The sequence below is a fragment of the Dermacentor silvarum genome, chromosome 11 (genome assembly GCF_013339745.2).
Source record: "Dermacentor silvarum isolate Dsil-2018 chromosome 11, BIME_Dsil_1.4, whole genome shotgun sequence".
NCBI classification, from domain to species: domain Eukaryota; kingdom Metazoa; phylum Arthropoda; class Arachnida; order Ixodida; family Ixodidae; genus Dermacentor; species Dermacentor silvarum.
In genome coordinates this window covers 50,629,112-50,647,402 of record NC_051164.1, presented here as the reverse complement: position 1 = coordinate 50,647,402, position 18,291 = coordinate 50,629,112, and the positions used below count along the sequence as shown (strand labels likewise).

The 18,291-nt window shown below is 48.2% G+C and overlaps 1 protein-coding gene across 1 annotated transcript; it reads right to left on the bottom strand.

The window, feature by feature from the left end:
- Window positions 1-301: 301 nt before the first annotated feature.
- On the bottom strand, window positions 302-17,742 carry LOC119433003 (defense protein l(2)34Fc-like). Its single transcript, XM_049659397.1, has 6 exons — window positions 17,565-17,742; window positions 14,699-14,886; window positions 12,889-13,016; window positions 10,032-10,126; window positions 7,354-7,429; window positions 302-729 (listed from the first exon to the last, which is right to left on the bottom strand). The coding sequence occupies exons 2-6, from the start codon at window positions 14,880-14,882 to the stop codon at window positions 586-588; spliced, it is 627 nt and encodes a 208-aa protein (XP_049515354.1). The 5' UTR covers window positions 14,883-14,886; window positions 17,565-17,742; the 3' UTR covers window positions 302-585.
- Window positions 17,743-18,291: the final 549 nt, after the last annotated feature.

Sequence of the window (18,291 nt, the reverse complement as noted above, 5' to 3'; positions counted from 1 at the left end):
TTGTGTGCAGTTACGGATTTTTAAAATCTGGTGCATCCGTATCTTTTTCAACCTTACGAAATTTTTGAATTTGCTTTACTTCTTTCAAGTGCAACAAATTTCATTCAAATCTATCCTTTTTCGCAAGAGCATCTCGCCGTTTAACGTGTTTTGGAATAAAATTCAGAGTTGCCACCGAGCTAAAGCTTCGTCTTGTCAATTTTATTGCTCAAATCAACATTTTTCTGCTCGTTTGTATCGTAAAGCCTTGTAAAACCTTGCTGCAGGTTTCCCGTGTTCAAGTAGCAGACAATCGAGAGAATTCTGGAATTTCAGACTTTTAATGTTACAACAGAAATAACGAGAGACGTGCACGCGCGCCAACACTGAGTGCACAGCGCCAAGGATAACGTTCAAAAAATATTAGTTCAATCAGCGCAAAAATACAGTTCCGGACTGTCTGTGCGCATGTATACCTGTCCGGTAATTGACAGGACTACGATCGGTACGTTGTACGGGGGCCGCACTCGTAGCCACGAAATCTACGACAGGTTCTTCGAAACAACCGGCGGCACGCTGTTGACCGGTATCCGTCCAGCGCACCTCCTAAGGGTACGCCAACCGGCGATGTTGCGCGTTCAAAACGACACCGCTGAGGACTAGGACAGCCAGCCAGACGGTGATCTCGGAGCGCGACGTGGAGCTACTACCAGACTCCTCTCTTCCGTCAATATTGTTTGGGTCGCTTGTCTGCGTAAACAAAAAGGAAAAAAAAAGTCAGGAAATATTAGGAAACCCTTATTAACGTCGTATCATATACGCTAAGCTCAGTTTGATACCTCGAAATACCGATTCAAGCATTGTAACCTTACCGCATATAGCTTTCGACGACTGAGTGCCGTTTCAGTTGGGGATAGTTCAGCCGAGTTACTAGTTAATATATCAATTAAGCTCTAACCCAAAATATGTTTACGCAAATGTAGTTTTATGACCAAAAAAAAAAGGTGAAGTTCCCCTAATTTTCCTTAAGGCGGAAATGTGTTTGGCCATTGCAGGGTACCCGTTGTGGTGGTCTAGTGGACATGGCGTTTCGGTACCAAGCCCATGGGCGCGGGATCAAATTCCGGCTGCGTCGGCCGCATTTCGATCGAAACGCAAGAACGCCTGTGTACCATGCATTGGGTGAACGTTAGAGAACTCTACCTGGTCAAAATTAATCCGGGGTCCCCACTAAGGCGTGCCCCGTATTGTCATGTAAAACCCCATAATTTAATTTTTAATTACAGAACTGCGACATACCTTGAAAACAGCGGCATTTCAAAACAAAACCACAAGACCCGCGAAGCCTATGCAGAGGCAACCACGATTTGAAGCAATACCTTCGCAGAGATCACTCAGTGTACAATGGAGACCGCCGAATAAAAAATTCGCCCGCCAATCCACCCTGTGAAGGTGGTTGGAAAGCGAAGCTTTTTACGCCACCCTCACGGTGACTGCGGCGCACTTGATATTTCACCACTACAACGTAACTTTAACCACGGCCTTTATTATTATTTACTTCACAACAATGTTCACTACTGCTTTATGATCGGTGTGATATACACTACTGGACTACCCCATAGTGGGGTAGTCTAGAAAATGAACCGAAGCAGTTACTAGGCTGGAAGGGTTTCGAATGACGTCAACCCTCTTTCAAGCAGCTGCATAAGCTTTGCAACAGCTGCAATCTAATCTTACGGACCGCGCCGAGCCTGTTTCCGTTGTTTGCCCGCAGCCCTTATCATCCATCATGTTGGCTCACACTTTGAAGCTTGTTTTTGTGGTTTTTCTTGCGAAAACGAGTGCTTAGTTGTACGCTGAATGCCTGAATTCAAGTAAGCTATACTGCTATACCTGCAATTGTTAGCGGTTCGTCAGGATCGTTTTTTGATTACAACGACGGACACGACAGAACCCTTGGCTGGTAGAGGTACTAAGCTTCGCTTTAAAACTGCAGCTAAATTGCGGCACTGGTGATATCCGCACAGATCCAATATATGCAGCTGTATTGGAGACAGCGCAGTGTACGTATCTAACCCAATGTATTGTATGGAACCTATTGTTTGCAGGGTGATTCTTTACTACAGTAATTAACGAGATCCGAGAACGGAATTCACATTCACGTAGCGCAATTAAGACCCTGAAGGTAAAATTGCAGAAATGGATGTTAATTCCAGCACAATATCAATGATCAAATTTCAGGGCTGCGCAGAGCCATAGAAGTTTCGTGGATGCAAATACAGCGTTTTTTTTTTTATATGCCTCGCGAGGTGTTCACCGGCTTAACAGGTGACCATCTCTCGTTTCTTGCAGCGCTCACAAAGACGGGGGGGGGGGGGGAGAAGTGCACTTGACATGCGCTGACAACTATTCCTGCCGTCGCCGTGAGGTTCCGTGTAAAGTTCAAGGCGCTAAAATCCTCGCCGTGCGAGTGAAACCATGCGAGGGTGATCCGGTGATCACGGCTCAATGTCGCGCATGCAAGGAAGGAAAGCAGGGAGGAAACGCGCCGTATTTCGTTGCGCGCAAGGCTCCCGGGGGGCGGGGGGGAGGGCAGGGAGGGGGGGGGGAGTTATACTTCGGGCGCGGCCGGTGTATCTTGTAAGCCACCTGCGACGGTGACAGTCTGCTCTGCGCGGTGTTTCCGCGGCTTCATCATCTGCCTATTTTATAGCGAAGCTATACACCTCTAACAACCAACGGTTCTTTCGTGTGCCCAGCAAAAAACTTCCGCCAAAAATTAAAAATAAAAAGTACTAAACAAACATCAAAATAACATGACAGATAAGGTCCCTGTTGTCAGCAATTGAAGGCACAAAACAGCATATATTCGTTGTCATATCTTCGCCACGCAGAAGCCGGTCTAGCCTGCACAACCGAGCGCTTGTTTTCCAAGAAAAAAATAAACGCGGCGCAAGCACTGCACGTCTGGCAAAGTGCCCATTTGGGAGTCACCCAGTGCGTGAGCTATGTATAACAAAAAGAAAACCGGTCTAGCAACGCCTTCAGTTCATCCCAGGCTCTCATGAGGAGACCACGCAAAGTAAAGACTCAAGAAGAAGAGCGGGAATATAAAGCTCGAAGAAAAGAACAGCCCCGCTGAAGCGCGTCATAAGCAGGATTCGACATATGCCGCTATACATGCCAAGCGTATGCGACAAGCCCGCCAGGCCGACGATGAGCGTCGCGAAGCAGAGAATGCTGCGAAGCGACTGAAGTAGCGCGCCGACAAGCTTGCCACGTTCAAGGCAGCGACGGCGAAATTCATTTGGATTCTCCTGTGCCGCGTGTGATCGCCTGTGGTTCCGCGACGACTTGTCGCGCATCTCCGCCGTACAGAACGCCGCAAAGAAAAGCAGTGCCCTCGACGTTCTCGCTCGTGCATTCCCCGGGCAAGCCGTGTTTGCTTTCGAGGTGTGCGGACCTTGGCCAAGAACGTTTCAAGAATCATGACAAAACATAAGCGTATACCACAGTGACCACAAAGCAGTGGTGAATGCTGTGCAATAAAATAAATTTCATACACTGCATTTTAACGCATATTCTTTTCTTTAGCAATTTTCTTGGTGAATATCAACAGCCTCGCTAAAATCCACCTTCCCAGCGTGGATTGGACCTACATTTTTTTATGTGCACTGCTGGACGAAGGCCTCTCCCTGCGATCTCCAACTAACCCAGGAGATCGCAGGGAGAGGCCTTTGTTCGCCGTTCGCGTTGATGCGAGCGGCAGCTCGAAGTTCTAATTCGTTCGCTGCTGCTGCCGCGTTTTCTCACTACGGCGTTTTGACAGCGAGTTCCCGCGGTCATCGAATGAGATGCGTTTATGGTTGGTTGTGCGCGTGCCACCACGCTTGTCAATTTAGTTAGTATGCCTAAGTTTACAAGTTTACCCTCTTGATAAAACTATCCTAACTTCGTTCAGCTGTCCTCTAAATGGTATCGCCATCGATGCTTCGTCTTTCGGGCGTAACAGCAACTTTCTTTATTAGGACGCATTGGTATATACCGAGTGTATCAGCGAACACTCAAAATTTTTAAAGGGTGCCTGTGGCAGATATCACAATTCTACTTCACGAGCTGGTCTAATCGAAGAAGCGGACATTACTTGCACAAAAAAAAGAAGTTGAAATTCATAATGGTACAATTCGGCCTGCTCCACGGGCCAAACAGTCACGTGGTCACCTGACGCAGGAGCCGTCGGGCAAAACGGCAATCACGCGGCCGGAATGTGCTCCGGCCGTGTGATTAACTCATATTCTCGACACTAGCACTTACGCGCTTTGCCGAAGCAATGGAGGCGAGCTCGTTCTCTAGGCCTCACTCCGATTATCAGTTTCGTTCATCGCCGACCAATCAACAGAAAAGCTTGCCTTTGCAGTATCGCGTTCGGGATTCCACGCCAGATAAGCTAGTCGATCGAGCCAAACCAATGTAGCAAGTGTTGACAGAGTCCATGCCGAGTATAGGCTAGATAGAGGATAGACCACCGCCAAACGGACGGAAAAGAAAATGGTGCCTGCCAGCGGGAAAGGCCAGACTCGGCGAATGCAGCACATTTTGATGACGTACGCGTCGCGTTACACGCCGTCCGCTGCGAAAATTCCAGCTCCTCTTCGTCGTCGTCGTGTGAATCCCACTAAACGGACGAGTTTTCGAGAAGGGCGAAGGTTGGGAATAGTTCGTTACACAGGTCGAACTTAAATGCGCTAGTGGGTCACAAGAGCCAACTATGGACGAACGTATTGTTGCGCGAGTTCGTTCATCGTGGCAGCAAACGGCACCACAGAACAGTACGGACCAGCAAAGAGAGACTGGAGCCACTTGCGGTACAGTCTCGGTCCCCTCGCTTGTCCCTCATTCTCTGGCGCCATTTGCTACCCTGACGAACACAACGTTGCCAAGCCATCGTGTGTGTGTGATGTGCCTCTACCGTCGCTGTTCTTGTTGCTCAATCGCGCGCTTCACTTAAATAAGCGGCTTCGTTCAGCCACTTTGGCTTATCGTAGTATGCTGAGCTTGGCTCTGGAGGGATTAAAGGCTGCCACAAACCAAATGTTCATTAAGTTCTTTGAAAAATTACAACAAGGTAGCATAATAACATGCAGACGATGGTTCTACCGGTTCCATGTGTGTTATAGAGACAATCGTATCGGAATTCAAATTTCGATAGAATACTGTGTTAAGGCGTCCGTTGCAGTGTTCGCTTTTTGGTGGTGACTTACCAGTTCCTTGACGCGCTGACAGGGTATTCGTTTGCGCGTGGAGCATATATATATATATATATATATATATATATATACGCCTGGCTGACTGGTTGAGTCGTGTGCGATGTAGCTATTATCTTTTGCTCTCACACGATCTGAGAATAAGTGCTTCTGAAAAATGACCTCTCGGACGAGTTGGTGTTTACTGTAAGACAATTTTTGGGGCACAAAAATTCGAAAAAGGAACAACCAGCGAATGGCCACATCAGACAGATGTCTTACAGTGTCTTAGTGACAGATCAGAACCATAAAAGGCCGCCCGGCGAAATCCTTCCAGGCCGCACCCATTAAGCCCTATATTTCTCGTGCGCTAGTATGTAAGAATTGCACAATTTTCTTTGTTTGGCGAGTGAAGTGTTCCTTTGATATGTTATAGCGGCGCACGAATATTCAATATTTCGAATACTAATCTAATCTTTGTTATTCGATTCGACCCCAGAATCGACTATTCGAAACTTTTGAATATTTGGTTCTCAAAACGTGATGGAGACTGTCCTCATTGTTTTAGGGAAGAAAGCCATATATTTCGAATCACTGCAGGAAAAAAAAACATGGGCAGCTTGCACTAGTGGTGCAAGGCTGCATTAAACAGCTGAACTGGTGATCGACCTAGCTTCTTCCAGATTTTGCTAAGCTTGGCTAAGTTTTGCTAGAAAATGCTAAGTGGGCTGCTAGGCACGGTATTCCGAATCGGCTCCCCGCCGCCGCGCAGGTTCTCGCTCGGCCGCACGACGCGCTTCAAGATGAGCAGCAGCTTCGTCTGGTGTCCGGATCTTTGGTCATCCCATGTCAATGGTACATGTACTTGCCACAGGGACCTTGAAATACTTGCCCATGTCAAGGCAACATGTGCGTGGCACGGAGAGGAGGCGAAACACACGGCACTCCGCGAGGTGGTTGCTACACAACCCAGGCGACTCATCGCTAGGCGATGTTTTCTCGGTCGGCGAGCACAGTTTTACGGATAGCTTAAACTGCTTTGCTGTTAAAACACACAAGACATCCAATTACATAAAGTATACTGAGCGCAACAAATGCTCAAAAGAAGCGTAACAAAATTCCTTGAATTTTTTGTGAAGGACGTTTCTGCTACACGGGAGTAGCGGCTGTTGCAGATGCAACAGTTCCTGAGCGAACGGGCAAGGCAGATCACTCCCGCTCAACAAGTGTCAGTCATTCTATAAGAACGTCCTGCCTTTACGCATCCTACGACTACCTTTTCTAGATTTAGGTAATGCAACTTAATGCTTGTGCAGTATGGCCATGTTTGCGTCTCAATAAAACAACGTGCGGTATGATGTAGTAACACCCTCATCTTTTTAATGAACCCAGCACTACGTGAGGCTGGTTACATGTTTTTTTCTCTTTTTTTTGTTTAATTACAGTCGTTGTAGTGAACCAGAAAACTAAAAGCAGCTTTTTATCATTTACAAGTAGCTCGTGCTTCATGTCGAGCTCAAAATTCCGTATATGCGGGACAGGCGTGGGATTTGTATTACTGGGTCACGCACTATTTCGCTTACGCGTCATTCTAGTCGCCCACCAATGCGCTTTCGCTGTGCTATCGACGTCACTCACCATGACTGATCTAATGCGCAAGGCGCAATGCCGCCACTGCAAATGCAGCAAATAAGGAAGGGAAGAAAAAGTAGGCGGCGGGACTCGCACGCCGCTGTGCCTCCTTATCGTGGCCTATCCCCCACAGTGGGTTTGCGACATTAAATAAGGCATCATCATCATTCCTCGTCTCCGGTAAGGGAGAAGGCAGGGAATGAACGCCAAGTGGGGACGCTAGGAAATGCAGAGAGAGAGAGAGAGTCTCCGTTGGCAGTGACGCTCGCCCCCTGACGGCATGGTAACAGGGCATCAATTCTCTCCTGCAATAATTATTTATCTACAATTATTTCGAAGAAAACGCCATAAATAGAGAAGCTTCCAAACAAAAAAATATTAAGGATATGTATGCGAAAATGCTAGAATGAAAAGCAAGTATAGAATTCTAGAACACTTAACCGGGCAGCGCGAAAAACACGCAGGAAGTGGTTCTTGAAGTTCGCTCATTCGCACTCACCATCGGCTCCTCAATCTTCAAAGCAGAAGACTCCAGGTTGAGATAGTAGTCCTCCTTCGATCTCACAACCGTGGCCCTGAAACAATAGAAGCAGTTTTGTGCGATTCCAACGTCATTAGTAAACTGGAATTACTGCAATTTGTGATAGCGATGTATTACTCACTATAAATATGGTGTACGAAAAAAAGAAACCAGGAAGTGATACGCACTGCTCGGTGGATCGCAAACTGGCAATACGGGAAATACGCAAGTAAGAATTCAGTAACGAAACCCTCCAAGCTCATGAGGCCGCAACAGATTTGGTACGATATGTGGGGTTTCACCCTCTGAAACCAGCACGGGGCCCGTAAGAAACTTCACAGCGGAGGCCTTGGAATTAATTTTTAACAACAAGGGCCGTACGTGTTCCAATACTCGCCGTAGAGGGCAAAATAAATGTCTAAGCGGACATCTGAGAGTCTTGTTCTAATGGTGACGAAGGCCATAAAAGACAGCATTGAAGATGAAAGCGATGCAGGCTACTTACTGTCCAAACAAGATGGCCACCTAAGCACAAGGTTTGAAAACTTGACGCAAAGGTCATCTGACCGAAAAACGTAGCCACGTTTCCTTCCGCGCTTCATGTAAGCTACATTGTTCGCGCATGCAGGTTCGTACTCGCATATAGTTAAAATGCAGTGGCCACGCGCCCCTTATGAATCCTCCGCACCCTCCGTCGTGGCAACCCTCCTCCTCTATGAACTTGGAGCAGACCGAAAATAAAGTTGTCTGGCCCTCCTGCTCGTTGGCCGCCCCCTCTCTAAACACTCTACACTACCTCCATGTAACCACACCCATTCCTGCGTACCCCATGTACAATATACCTAGTTAGCCCCCGTTAACAGAAGTCCGTTGTTCTATCGTCCACTATACGAGACAAAGAAACAGAAGCGTCTAAAGCATTGGTAGAAAAAAATAAAAGCAGGGAAGAGCTTGATATCACCGGATCCGTTACAGACATATGTAGCGGTACAGGGTGGATATAGAAGTTTTGAGGAAGAGAAAAAAGATTAAGGAGATGTCTACAAAAATGCTGGTTTGAAAAGCATGTAAAGCATACCTGATTAACTCAAGCAAGCCGGGCAACCTTTTGCCACATCCCGTTTCAAGAACGATGCCAATAAATCATCGTCGTCAAGGCGGTTGCAGACGCGTCCCCGTTACACGGGCTTGAACCGGTCTTCTTACCCATCCACCAAGACTGTCACGAACGGTCGTCGGAATTGGAACACACCTTGAAAGTCCTTCAACAGGCGCCAGTGTTCGGCATAATATAAGTTCTTGCAGCCCGTTCCATTCAATTTGGAACCGCCACAGCCAGGCACTGACGACTACCGAGGTTCCTGGATATCTGCCAGTAGCCGTGCGCAGCTATTCAATGAACGTCTTCGACGTCAACTTGGGTAAATAAGTACGTGCCACTCGGAAGGTGCCGATCCATCTACAATGACGAATAAAATCCTTTAAATTCCTCCGATGCTGGGCTCCGGAACCCACGTCCCCCACAAGGGTTCCTCAAGAAATGCAACCCGATGCTTTAGCAGGCTGCACCACAAATGCAATGGGATCGTGCCGCTCTTCAGTGAACATCTCGCCAACTTGGGTCGCTGAGTATGTGCCACGAGGTGTGCGGCACGCGAGGAAACCATTCTCAACTTTCGAAGGCACTGGCGCTTCTCGTCTTGGACGCCGCGTGCGGATTTCTCGACAGCGCAGAATGAACCACGAGAAAGGAGCACGGTTGCAGCATTACGCGTCCGTCAGCGTTCACGCGCACCGGCGCGCCATGCATTACAAAAGCCACGCGCAGGCTTCGTGGCGGCGCCGCTAGTTAGCGCCAGGTGTTCTTAGGGCAGCTAGAAAGGAGTCGCGCTGCAGCACACGCCCAATACATAACTGGTTTCGACGGTCGCGATACGTTGAATCGCTGTCTTGATTCAATGCTAAACGCAGTGCTGTCAACAGTCATCGTGAGATGGGTTCTGCCGACTTTTGCAAAGACTGCGTACATTTTATGTACCCTTACCTCATTCATTAGACAGGATCGGTAAAGAGTGACCAGATACCAATACCACATACCCAGAGCCGAAGTTAGCGACAGAAAGCTATAGCTTTAAGAAAATGCGCTGATCGGCTGATGAAATTGGTGGTAAAAAAAATGGTCTTCGTTGTAAATGTAGTGCTGCTGTCATTCTGCGCTATCTCTACGCTACTAATCTTCCACCTGTCTTTATCTCGCGTGACATAACTACTAGCACTATCGCTTTTGCTATTTCCGCGTTTTCAATAACCCTCGCGTAAAACAACTCGAGCTTGCACTACCAGGTTATTAACGCAATTTTTTTAATAAAAGAATGTATGGATTCGGCCAGTACATTTCTCGTCCAGCGTATAGAGAAACTGAATATTTGAGCGCGTTCAATACACGGACTGCAGTGCAGAGGGTATGGTACATAAAATTACTCAGTGTTCGCTTGACAGAGCACGGACAATTCTTGGCAAAGTTACGTGGTACTCGATACAACTTATTTCTTCACCAGCTGTGCAAGTGCACACGGGCAAATTCTTACGGCGCAACGTTTATGTCAGCTGGCAGCAGTGACAATAGCAGAAATTTGCGACAGTACAGGTTCGCTTACCTGAATATGACGTCACCTCCCTTGTAGCTGTCCAAAGGTGTCCACGTGACTGAGACAGAACCTTTCTCCGCGTTGCTCGTGTGAGTGATGGCACTCTGCGATAAAAAGGCGCCAAGAACGAACATTTTCTTGAGGACGAGCATTTTACTAGAGTAAACAAGCGACAAAAGGACAAAAAAAATGTCGTTTTGCCCGAAGTGGAAGCTTTCGATAGCGATAACATAGCGAACTCCATCTGATAACTTCTCAGTGATGCTCTAATTATACGCAGGGGTGGCATGGCGCGACGCGCCACGCAAGACAACCACTGCTGCGCAGGAAGAACAGCGCCCTGGTAGCTTCCAGGCGTCTCACAACGGTGGCGTTATGATCAGTTCCGCCACTGGCATTGCAGGCATTGCGCCTTCTTGGTGCGCGGTATGAGAGTAATGAAAAATTGTTGGCGTTTTAGGCTTCATTCACACCGGTGAATCGCAGAGGTCGCGTGACCAAGCAGGGTCGCAAGCAGTCGCAAATGGTCGTTTTAGTCGAATGGCGAGAACTTTGCGCCTGTGGTACTGTAACGGGACAGGCAGGGCAGCCATTTATTTTTGTTCTTTTAAAAGCCTGCTTTCATTTTTATTCTGTTTGGAGTCAGTCACTAATTTTTTTTCAGTCACACGACTGCAGTCGCAAAGCTTCTGAACCAATCAGAAGCTCAGGAAGGCCATTTTTACGGCGCACCAACCGCGAAACATTTCGGTGTGGCGACTGGCAGATAGCGCCTGTCGGCGTGAACATCGGTCGCCGTGAGTCACTCCTTGGTCGGTAGTCGTGGTCGGCAGGGCGACCTCTGCAATCTCAGTCAGCGTCCATTAAAATATTACACAATGTTAGCTTGCCGTTTACTGTTCCTTCCGCTCCGACGATTGCATACACGGAGGAGCAAGCAGGAGCGTTAGTGTGCTTGCATATAGCATATGTGCACACTACGTTCATGCCAGCAGCGAAAGGCCGAAGGCTGTTCTGGATCCGACACTGAGCCGACGGTGCGTTTACACAATGCCACCTAGAAAAATTTTTTTTCTAGTTGGCGTTGGTTCACATCGCTTCGTCGCTTTCGCAACCAAACACACTCAACGTATCTGGAGGCCCTCTGACCTTCGAACGCCGCACGCGCCATCGACATCGGGACGGTGCGACGGCGGCGGCGCCAACGGGCCCACGGAGCGAAGGCGCCTTTAGAGCGTCGGCAGAATTGCTGTCGCAACGAAACGAGTGAAGGTAATTTGCATTCTCTTCAGCGCGCACTTTCCTATAGACTGCAGCCGCTGCACTACTCTGCAGCGCACTCATCAAGACCGGCAGGAGAGGAAAACGCGGTTCTCATGGTATAGGTTCGGCTGATCGCGCTCCGACTCGGTTTGCGACGACGCGGAGCTCACTGTTCATCGAAGCGACAGAAATGCAGGCAATAGGAGGCCGGAAAAAGCAACGTGAGCCAGTCTTCTGTTGTTAACTAACAAGGTTCGTAGGCGCCGAGTCATGCCGCCGTGACTGCAGCGGCTGACGTCGCGTCAACAACGGAAGCTGCAAAAGCCACATGACAGGACCTCGGCCACATATCGGTCGTGCTCCTAGGTACAAAGTGAGAGCGCGCTCGCTATGAGCTGGAGTGTGGTGCTTTGAAAGAACCAGCCGAGAAATAGCACCCTGGAGTGCTCGGAAACGACCAACTGAATGTACCCCGAGAAGCTTGGAGCGCGGTCGCCTAATAGCATCGAACGCCGTACTTCGAAATCGTAGACAAACGCTGCAGACCTACAGAGCAGCTAGCAATTACTCAGGAAGGCACAGCTTCGTTGAAGAACTAGGAGTGCGCTGCGCGTTTGTGGAGTAGCAGCTGGTATGCTTCCAGGCAAGACAGACTTTCACAGGAATGGGAAGAGATAATCAACAGTATAGTCGAACAAGGGATGTTTCAGCAGCAGCCAGCGTTTGATCGAGGAGACGCGTTCGAAAGGGCGGCAACAGCTTTCCTTGGCAGATGCATGCATATCCCTCTGCAGACCTAAAGACAATTCAAACTCATAGATGCTTTTCAATTTTGTTCTTAATACCGAACCGTTTGTTACAAACGCGAAGCACTCTACGGGGAAGAACGCTTATTCAGATACTCCCCGTATGATGCTCTCCGCTTATCAATTGCTCCAGAGATGGCAGTCTCGTGCCAATTACAAGAACCGTTGAGAAAGCTTACACATGCACTCAGTGCCCTCACAGGGCGAAACGTTACAGTGTATCGAGGCGTCCGTCAATGAATATCAAGAAAGGCAGAGAGGTCGACGTGGGCACGCTCGCGCTGTGGAAATACGTTTCCATCGTAGTGATCGTGCTCTGAACTAACATTTTCTTAGCACTGAAGGCCAATCTTGTGGTCAAACGTACAAGCAAGCAGCAAAATTTAAAATAAATTCTGGGGTTTTACGTGCTAAAATCAGGATCTTAACCTGAGACACGTCGTAGTGGGGGACCCAGGGTCAATTTTGACCACCTGGGGTTCTTTAATGCGCCCCGAATGCACGGTACCCTGGTGTTTCTGCATTTCACCCTCATCGAAATGCGGCCGCCGTGGCCGGGATTCGATCCCGCGCCCACGGGCAACGCCTTGGCCACTCGCCACCACAGCGAGCCACCCAGAAATCCACAAAAAAAGCACAAGAAAAGCACTGCAGAACGTAGCGATATCGCTGGTGAAGCCATAGTCGTCTCTACATGATCCCCTTAGATTGTATCACTCGAAGTGATAGACTATGCTTCGTATCTTGCATATGAGACCGTACTAATTCATTTCTACAAAAAAGAAAACACTACTCACGTCACTGTGACCGTCGCATGCGAGTCCCTTCGCCATGTCAGGCATGTCCGGTGTGAACTTTCCGACCACCGTTCCGTCGCTGTCCACTGCTTTGATCAGAAATCCTTTGAAGGTCCCTTCCAAGGTCACTGCACCAGAGAACGGCTAGACATGTGTCATCGCGCTCCCCGAGGAGGTCTGGCGGTGTAGACAAAGCATCCGCTCAAATTGTCAATCATGTGATAGCTTCGCAGCTTTATCAGCAATTATAGCTTGGTGCCAGGGGATCTCAAGAAGACAGAGAGAGGGGGAACTTTCCACATCTGCCTCCCTTTCCTATCACGTGCCCGGCAATTTCTTTGAAATTCTTACTATTTATTTGGCCATTTGAAGCCTCAGCCACTTGCTTGTTGGGACTTAAAACATTGCCTGATTTATCAGAACCTTTTAATCAATACATAATTTCCATATAAATCAGATTTATTACTTGGATTTGTCAATTTGCGTTCGGGAACCTCAAATCAACTAAAATTTTAGCGCGCCAACTTCAAAGAAAGAAAAAAAAACAAGCATATATGCTATCACCATCATCATCAGCTTATATTTATGTCCGCTGCAGAACGAAGGCCCCTCTCTGCGATCTCCATTTACCCCCAACTTGCGCTAGCTGACTCCAATTTCCACCTGCAAATTTCCTAATTTAATCACCCCGCCTAATTTTCTGCCGTCCTCAACTGCGCTTCCTTTCTCTTGGTATCCATTCTGCAGCTCTTATGGTCCACCGGCTATTGGAAATTCTATTGAATATTTTATACAATACTGAAAGCAAGCTAATGCTATAGGAGTTGCCCAACATCTTTAACGTAACGCCAGCGACGTCCGGCTTGAATGGAGATACAGACATCAAGCGCACGGAACTCGCACAGACGCAATCAGAAGTCCTGCTGCACTGAGGTTATTGACCATTAGTCCCGCTGAGCTTAAGTTCAGTGCGCATGCGCGGCTTTTGTTGCGACTCCTCAGACACGCACTCAGGCGCCGCACTAGTATTAACATTGTGGTCCTTTCTGTGGTTGAATCTGTAGCGGTTGAGCAAGCGAACCGGGCACATGGCTGCCGACGCCGACTGGTCGTGAGGTGGAAGAGCACGTAGAATCGCTCGTTATGGCAAAGACGACGATGCGGAGTTTTGGTTTTGCGCACCCTAAGTTGGGAGTCGAAAAGCGCCGTTCGCGTAGAAAAGAACGCAAAAGGAGTAGTACAAACAACGCAAACAGGCAGGACGTGGGCTTTTGGGCACGCAAAGGGGCTTGAGTGCGCTGTTTCTGAAACTTCCAATTCATTATGAGAACACTACTACGTGAACTTAGTTTTACTACCGCGAGATTACTTATTTCGTGTCTGTCGCTGTCTCTTAGCTCAGCTCTTCTCTGGCACATTTGATTAAATTGTTAGAGTGCATTTTTTGTGCAGCGTAGCAAGTGATGTTTATGTCCTTGTTGTCCTTGTAGTCCTTGTAAGCCGCAGTGATTTTGACGTCACCGCTTTCGTCACGCCGGGCTTGGCAACGGAAACTTCGGTGAAAGTAGCATGACGTCATAACTTTTCACCTCCTAGGCTTCAGTGTGCACCCAGTGCACGGTAGGCGAGTGTTTTTTTGCATTCCGCCCGCATAGTAATGTGGACAGGCTCGAATCTCGCGACGTCGAGCTGGGCAGAGCATTAACGCTAGCCTTACTGCGGAGGCTCGACGGACTAAGGTCAACATCAAGAGACAAATGACACCGATATGTCTCTTTCGTCGGGAAAGGCGCAGCGTGCATCCACTCACCCTTGGCACTTCGGTTGTCGTGGCCCGTGGCAGTCAGCTTGAGGTTGCCCGGGTCACTGGATGCCTTGGCGTTGGGTCCATGCTGGGGCGTCATGTCACCGCAGGCGGCAGTCGGTGCTCCGCTGGGGAGACACACAGCTCCACGGATCAACGCGACCAGGAAGCACAGATTTCGCAGCGACATGACACTGAAAACGCGAGACCACAACAGGGAGAAGAGGTCAAATAAATAAATAAATAAATAAATAAATACAAATAAATAAAATAAATAAATTGAAATCTCGATGATAGGATCTTACGGTAACCAGAAAAAAACGTGTCATCCGAAAATCGTATTATCCGAATTATGTTGCTTCTATAAGACGCTGGCCAGGAAATGAGCAAAAAACGTATTATCCCGAAAAACGTATCATGCAGAGTCGTGTCAACGACGTTCCACCATAAATAAACCAAGGTTTCAATCTGCCACACTTGAAAGTATATTATTGTTAGCAGTGTGGAAGTGAAATTGGTTGCGTGTTTTGGATAGGTTTAAATCCGATTTGGTGCGATACGCGATGGTCGCCGCCAAAAACAAAGTGGAAAGGGAGAAGCTATAAAGTTCGCCGATGCGCATCGGGATGTGCTCACTGCAGGGGTGCAGAAAAGGGCGCCTCTTCCGCTCCACAACCATGCTCTCACGGCGCGCTTTGCTTCTACGATACGGACAGCATATGTCTGCAGCGGACAGTGGCCGATCAGTCCTCGCTCATTCCAACTCACATTCGTGCCGTTATACCGGATGTTCATTGAGTTTTATGGAATTTGTAAAAATCGCTGCAGCAGATATCAGCCTAGTCCTTGAGTTGTATTGTTCAGAGAAGCGAACATTACACGAAAAATTAACCTAAATCCGCTAATTAACTAATTAGTTACTCTACGGCACATATTCCGATTAAAGAATTGTATCCGGTGAGTTTGTTTGGCGTATACTTTTGAAATGAATTTCGAGGATAACAGTACTTTCGAGATATGCGCCATCAAACACGCCGTAAAAACGCTCTGCTGGTCCACTTACTTTTCAGACAAAACGCTCTTTTATGCAGTGAAGTACCAAAGTAGCTGGAATGCCCATGTATATCGTCCCACACTTCGTGAGGTATCTAGAAATCAGGGTCAGCCTGGAAATTCATTTCAAGTCGATGCGCCTTTCAGACTCGCCGGCTAGAATTAGTAAATTCGAATATCCGCCGGAAATTACTTAAAAATTGGTAATGGTAAATTGGTAAGGCGGAAATCACTTTATTGGTAAGTGATGTCCGCCTCTTCGAATAGCTCAATGATAAGAGTTATGCTATCTGCCAAAGGCGAGTTTTAAAGATTCCTACAACTTGGAAGTGAACATCCCGTATGCCAGCACAGTAGCGGTATTCATCGCTATACACTCAAGCGCATCAGCACCAGTCTGCAAAATCTGCCGGTTGCCGACGAGGCGCTTCCGTTATCCTAAATGTGCCGGTGGGGCGGGCGTACCATTGATGAACTTAACGGCGCCTCTTTCCACTTTGACGGCGACCACCACACTTCGACACAGGTTGGGTTGGCTGCAATCCGACACATGCTCTTTCACATCTCCCGCGATAGTACTATCGAAAAAAAACAACGAATGAACGGAGTTTCGCTTAATTCGGCTCGCTCTTTCTTGCAGTTCAGCCAGGGATGTGTTAAAAATCCAGACCCGCGAGCAATATCCACTAATCAGCACGCCATGATCACGTACGACGATGGTTGCTCATATCAACTTCTATGTACTTGTTCAAACGCATAAAGCCTTTCGGATTACATTGCAATACTTTCTAAATCCTGATAAATCTACGGGAAGAAGTAGTACAAGATATCTAATGAGGTTTTACTAGAGGGGTTGGCAAAGCCTAATCAGCGCGAGCTACAGCAACGTGAGCGCGTGGCGAAGTGCTCTCTCAGCTTGGACAGCGGCGAAGATCGGCGCCGTGTTCCCGACTTAAAGAGGGAGAGGTTGTGCGCCGTTCTTGTTTCGAACATCGCCCCTTCATGCCTGGTGTTGTCCCGTCCACGAGTTCAGCGCGCCCGAAAGCGATAAGGACAGACGGTGGCCACGCTCTTGTGCCCGCAGTGCGTCAGTCAGTTTCACGCCGTGTCAACGAATGAAATATTGAAGATAAGAGAGAACGAGTTCGCAGCGTCGTTTTATATTCTACATAGCGCCATTGCACGCAGAAAGTGAGAAATGGCTGGTGTAAGCGTCCAGCGGCAATGCCGAAACCAGCGCGACGGCGCATCGAGGGGCGATAAATTAAGCATAAATTTCTGAGGGGACGGCCGGCTTTCATTTGCAGAAGCATGAATGACACCCAGTTCGCGCGGAAGGCGGCCACCGGTTTGTTCAGATTTTCGAGAGCCAATTTCATCCACAAGCTTGGTGGAGAGGGAGAAAGTGGGGATGAAGGAGGCCATGATCGAAACTATACTGCAGAACCCTCTCAATTTAAGTCGGGAAGACGGAGCGAATCGGAGCCACTAATCAACCCGTGATAGCGCTATGTCAAGCGCTCGCGCGTTGTAGCCCACACTGAGCGTGATAGGGCACAACGTCACAAGGTGTATCTTTGTGTTATCTCGTGGTGAAATAAACAAGTTGATGATGATGAAGGTACAAATGTGTTACATAAAATGTAGTGCAAATTAGCGAAAAGGTTAAAAATATATAGATAATACAAAAAGTGGGCAATACGCATGAAAGTTACACAAATTATCCGGGCACCCTTCGCAAGCACAAAGACTAAAAAAAGTAAGTTGCGACGAGGTTCAACTAATAGGGTCCACCCTCATCGGAAAGCGGCCGCCGCACCTGGGAGTCGAACAAGCAGCCTCGTTCTCAGCCGCCGAACACCATAGCCACTGCGCAAATAAGGCAGAGTGTTCTCCCGGTAGCCGGGAGACTTTCTGGAACAAATTTCTCCCGTGACAAACTGCCCGCAGGTGTGCCCGAGAGCCTGCAGGTGTACTCTGACCTAATATAGCTAACCTAACCTTCCGAGAGCTAATAGGTGATGTGACGGGAGGAATTCATTTAAGAAATTATCCCGGCTGCCGGCACTGACCGTTTGCGCGGAACACACGGCGTCCACGAAGGAAACTACACTACGTCGTGCATTTCCCAAAAACTACAGACATCTGACAGCGCCACATTCACTACCTGTCTCACTATTCAGGGTATTTGGCCCATTCACTGACCGCTGTAATGCTGCACTCGACCGCTATGCATATAGCTTCCGAAGCGCAGCCTTGCTAAACTTCGTTCGGAAACACGCCTACTTCGTTTACTGCTGCGTCAAATATCTCCGATGAAACATCTAACTTCGAGTATACGATTCAGCAAACAAGCGGAAAGTGGCTCGGTTACTGCAGCGCTTCGCTGTTCCTTGAAGCAGAGACATGCGAAACGCGAACAGTGTTGACGCCGCACGGAAAAGTGGGCACGCCCACAAGCGGATAGAACTTTTAGCGTATACGGAAGCAACTTCAAACGTCGGCCACAGAGTTTGGGCGTTGTCCGCCTAAAGCGCAGAATTTTG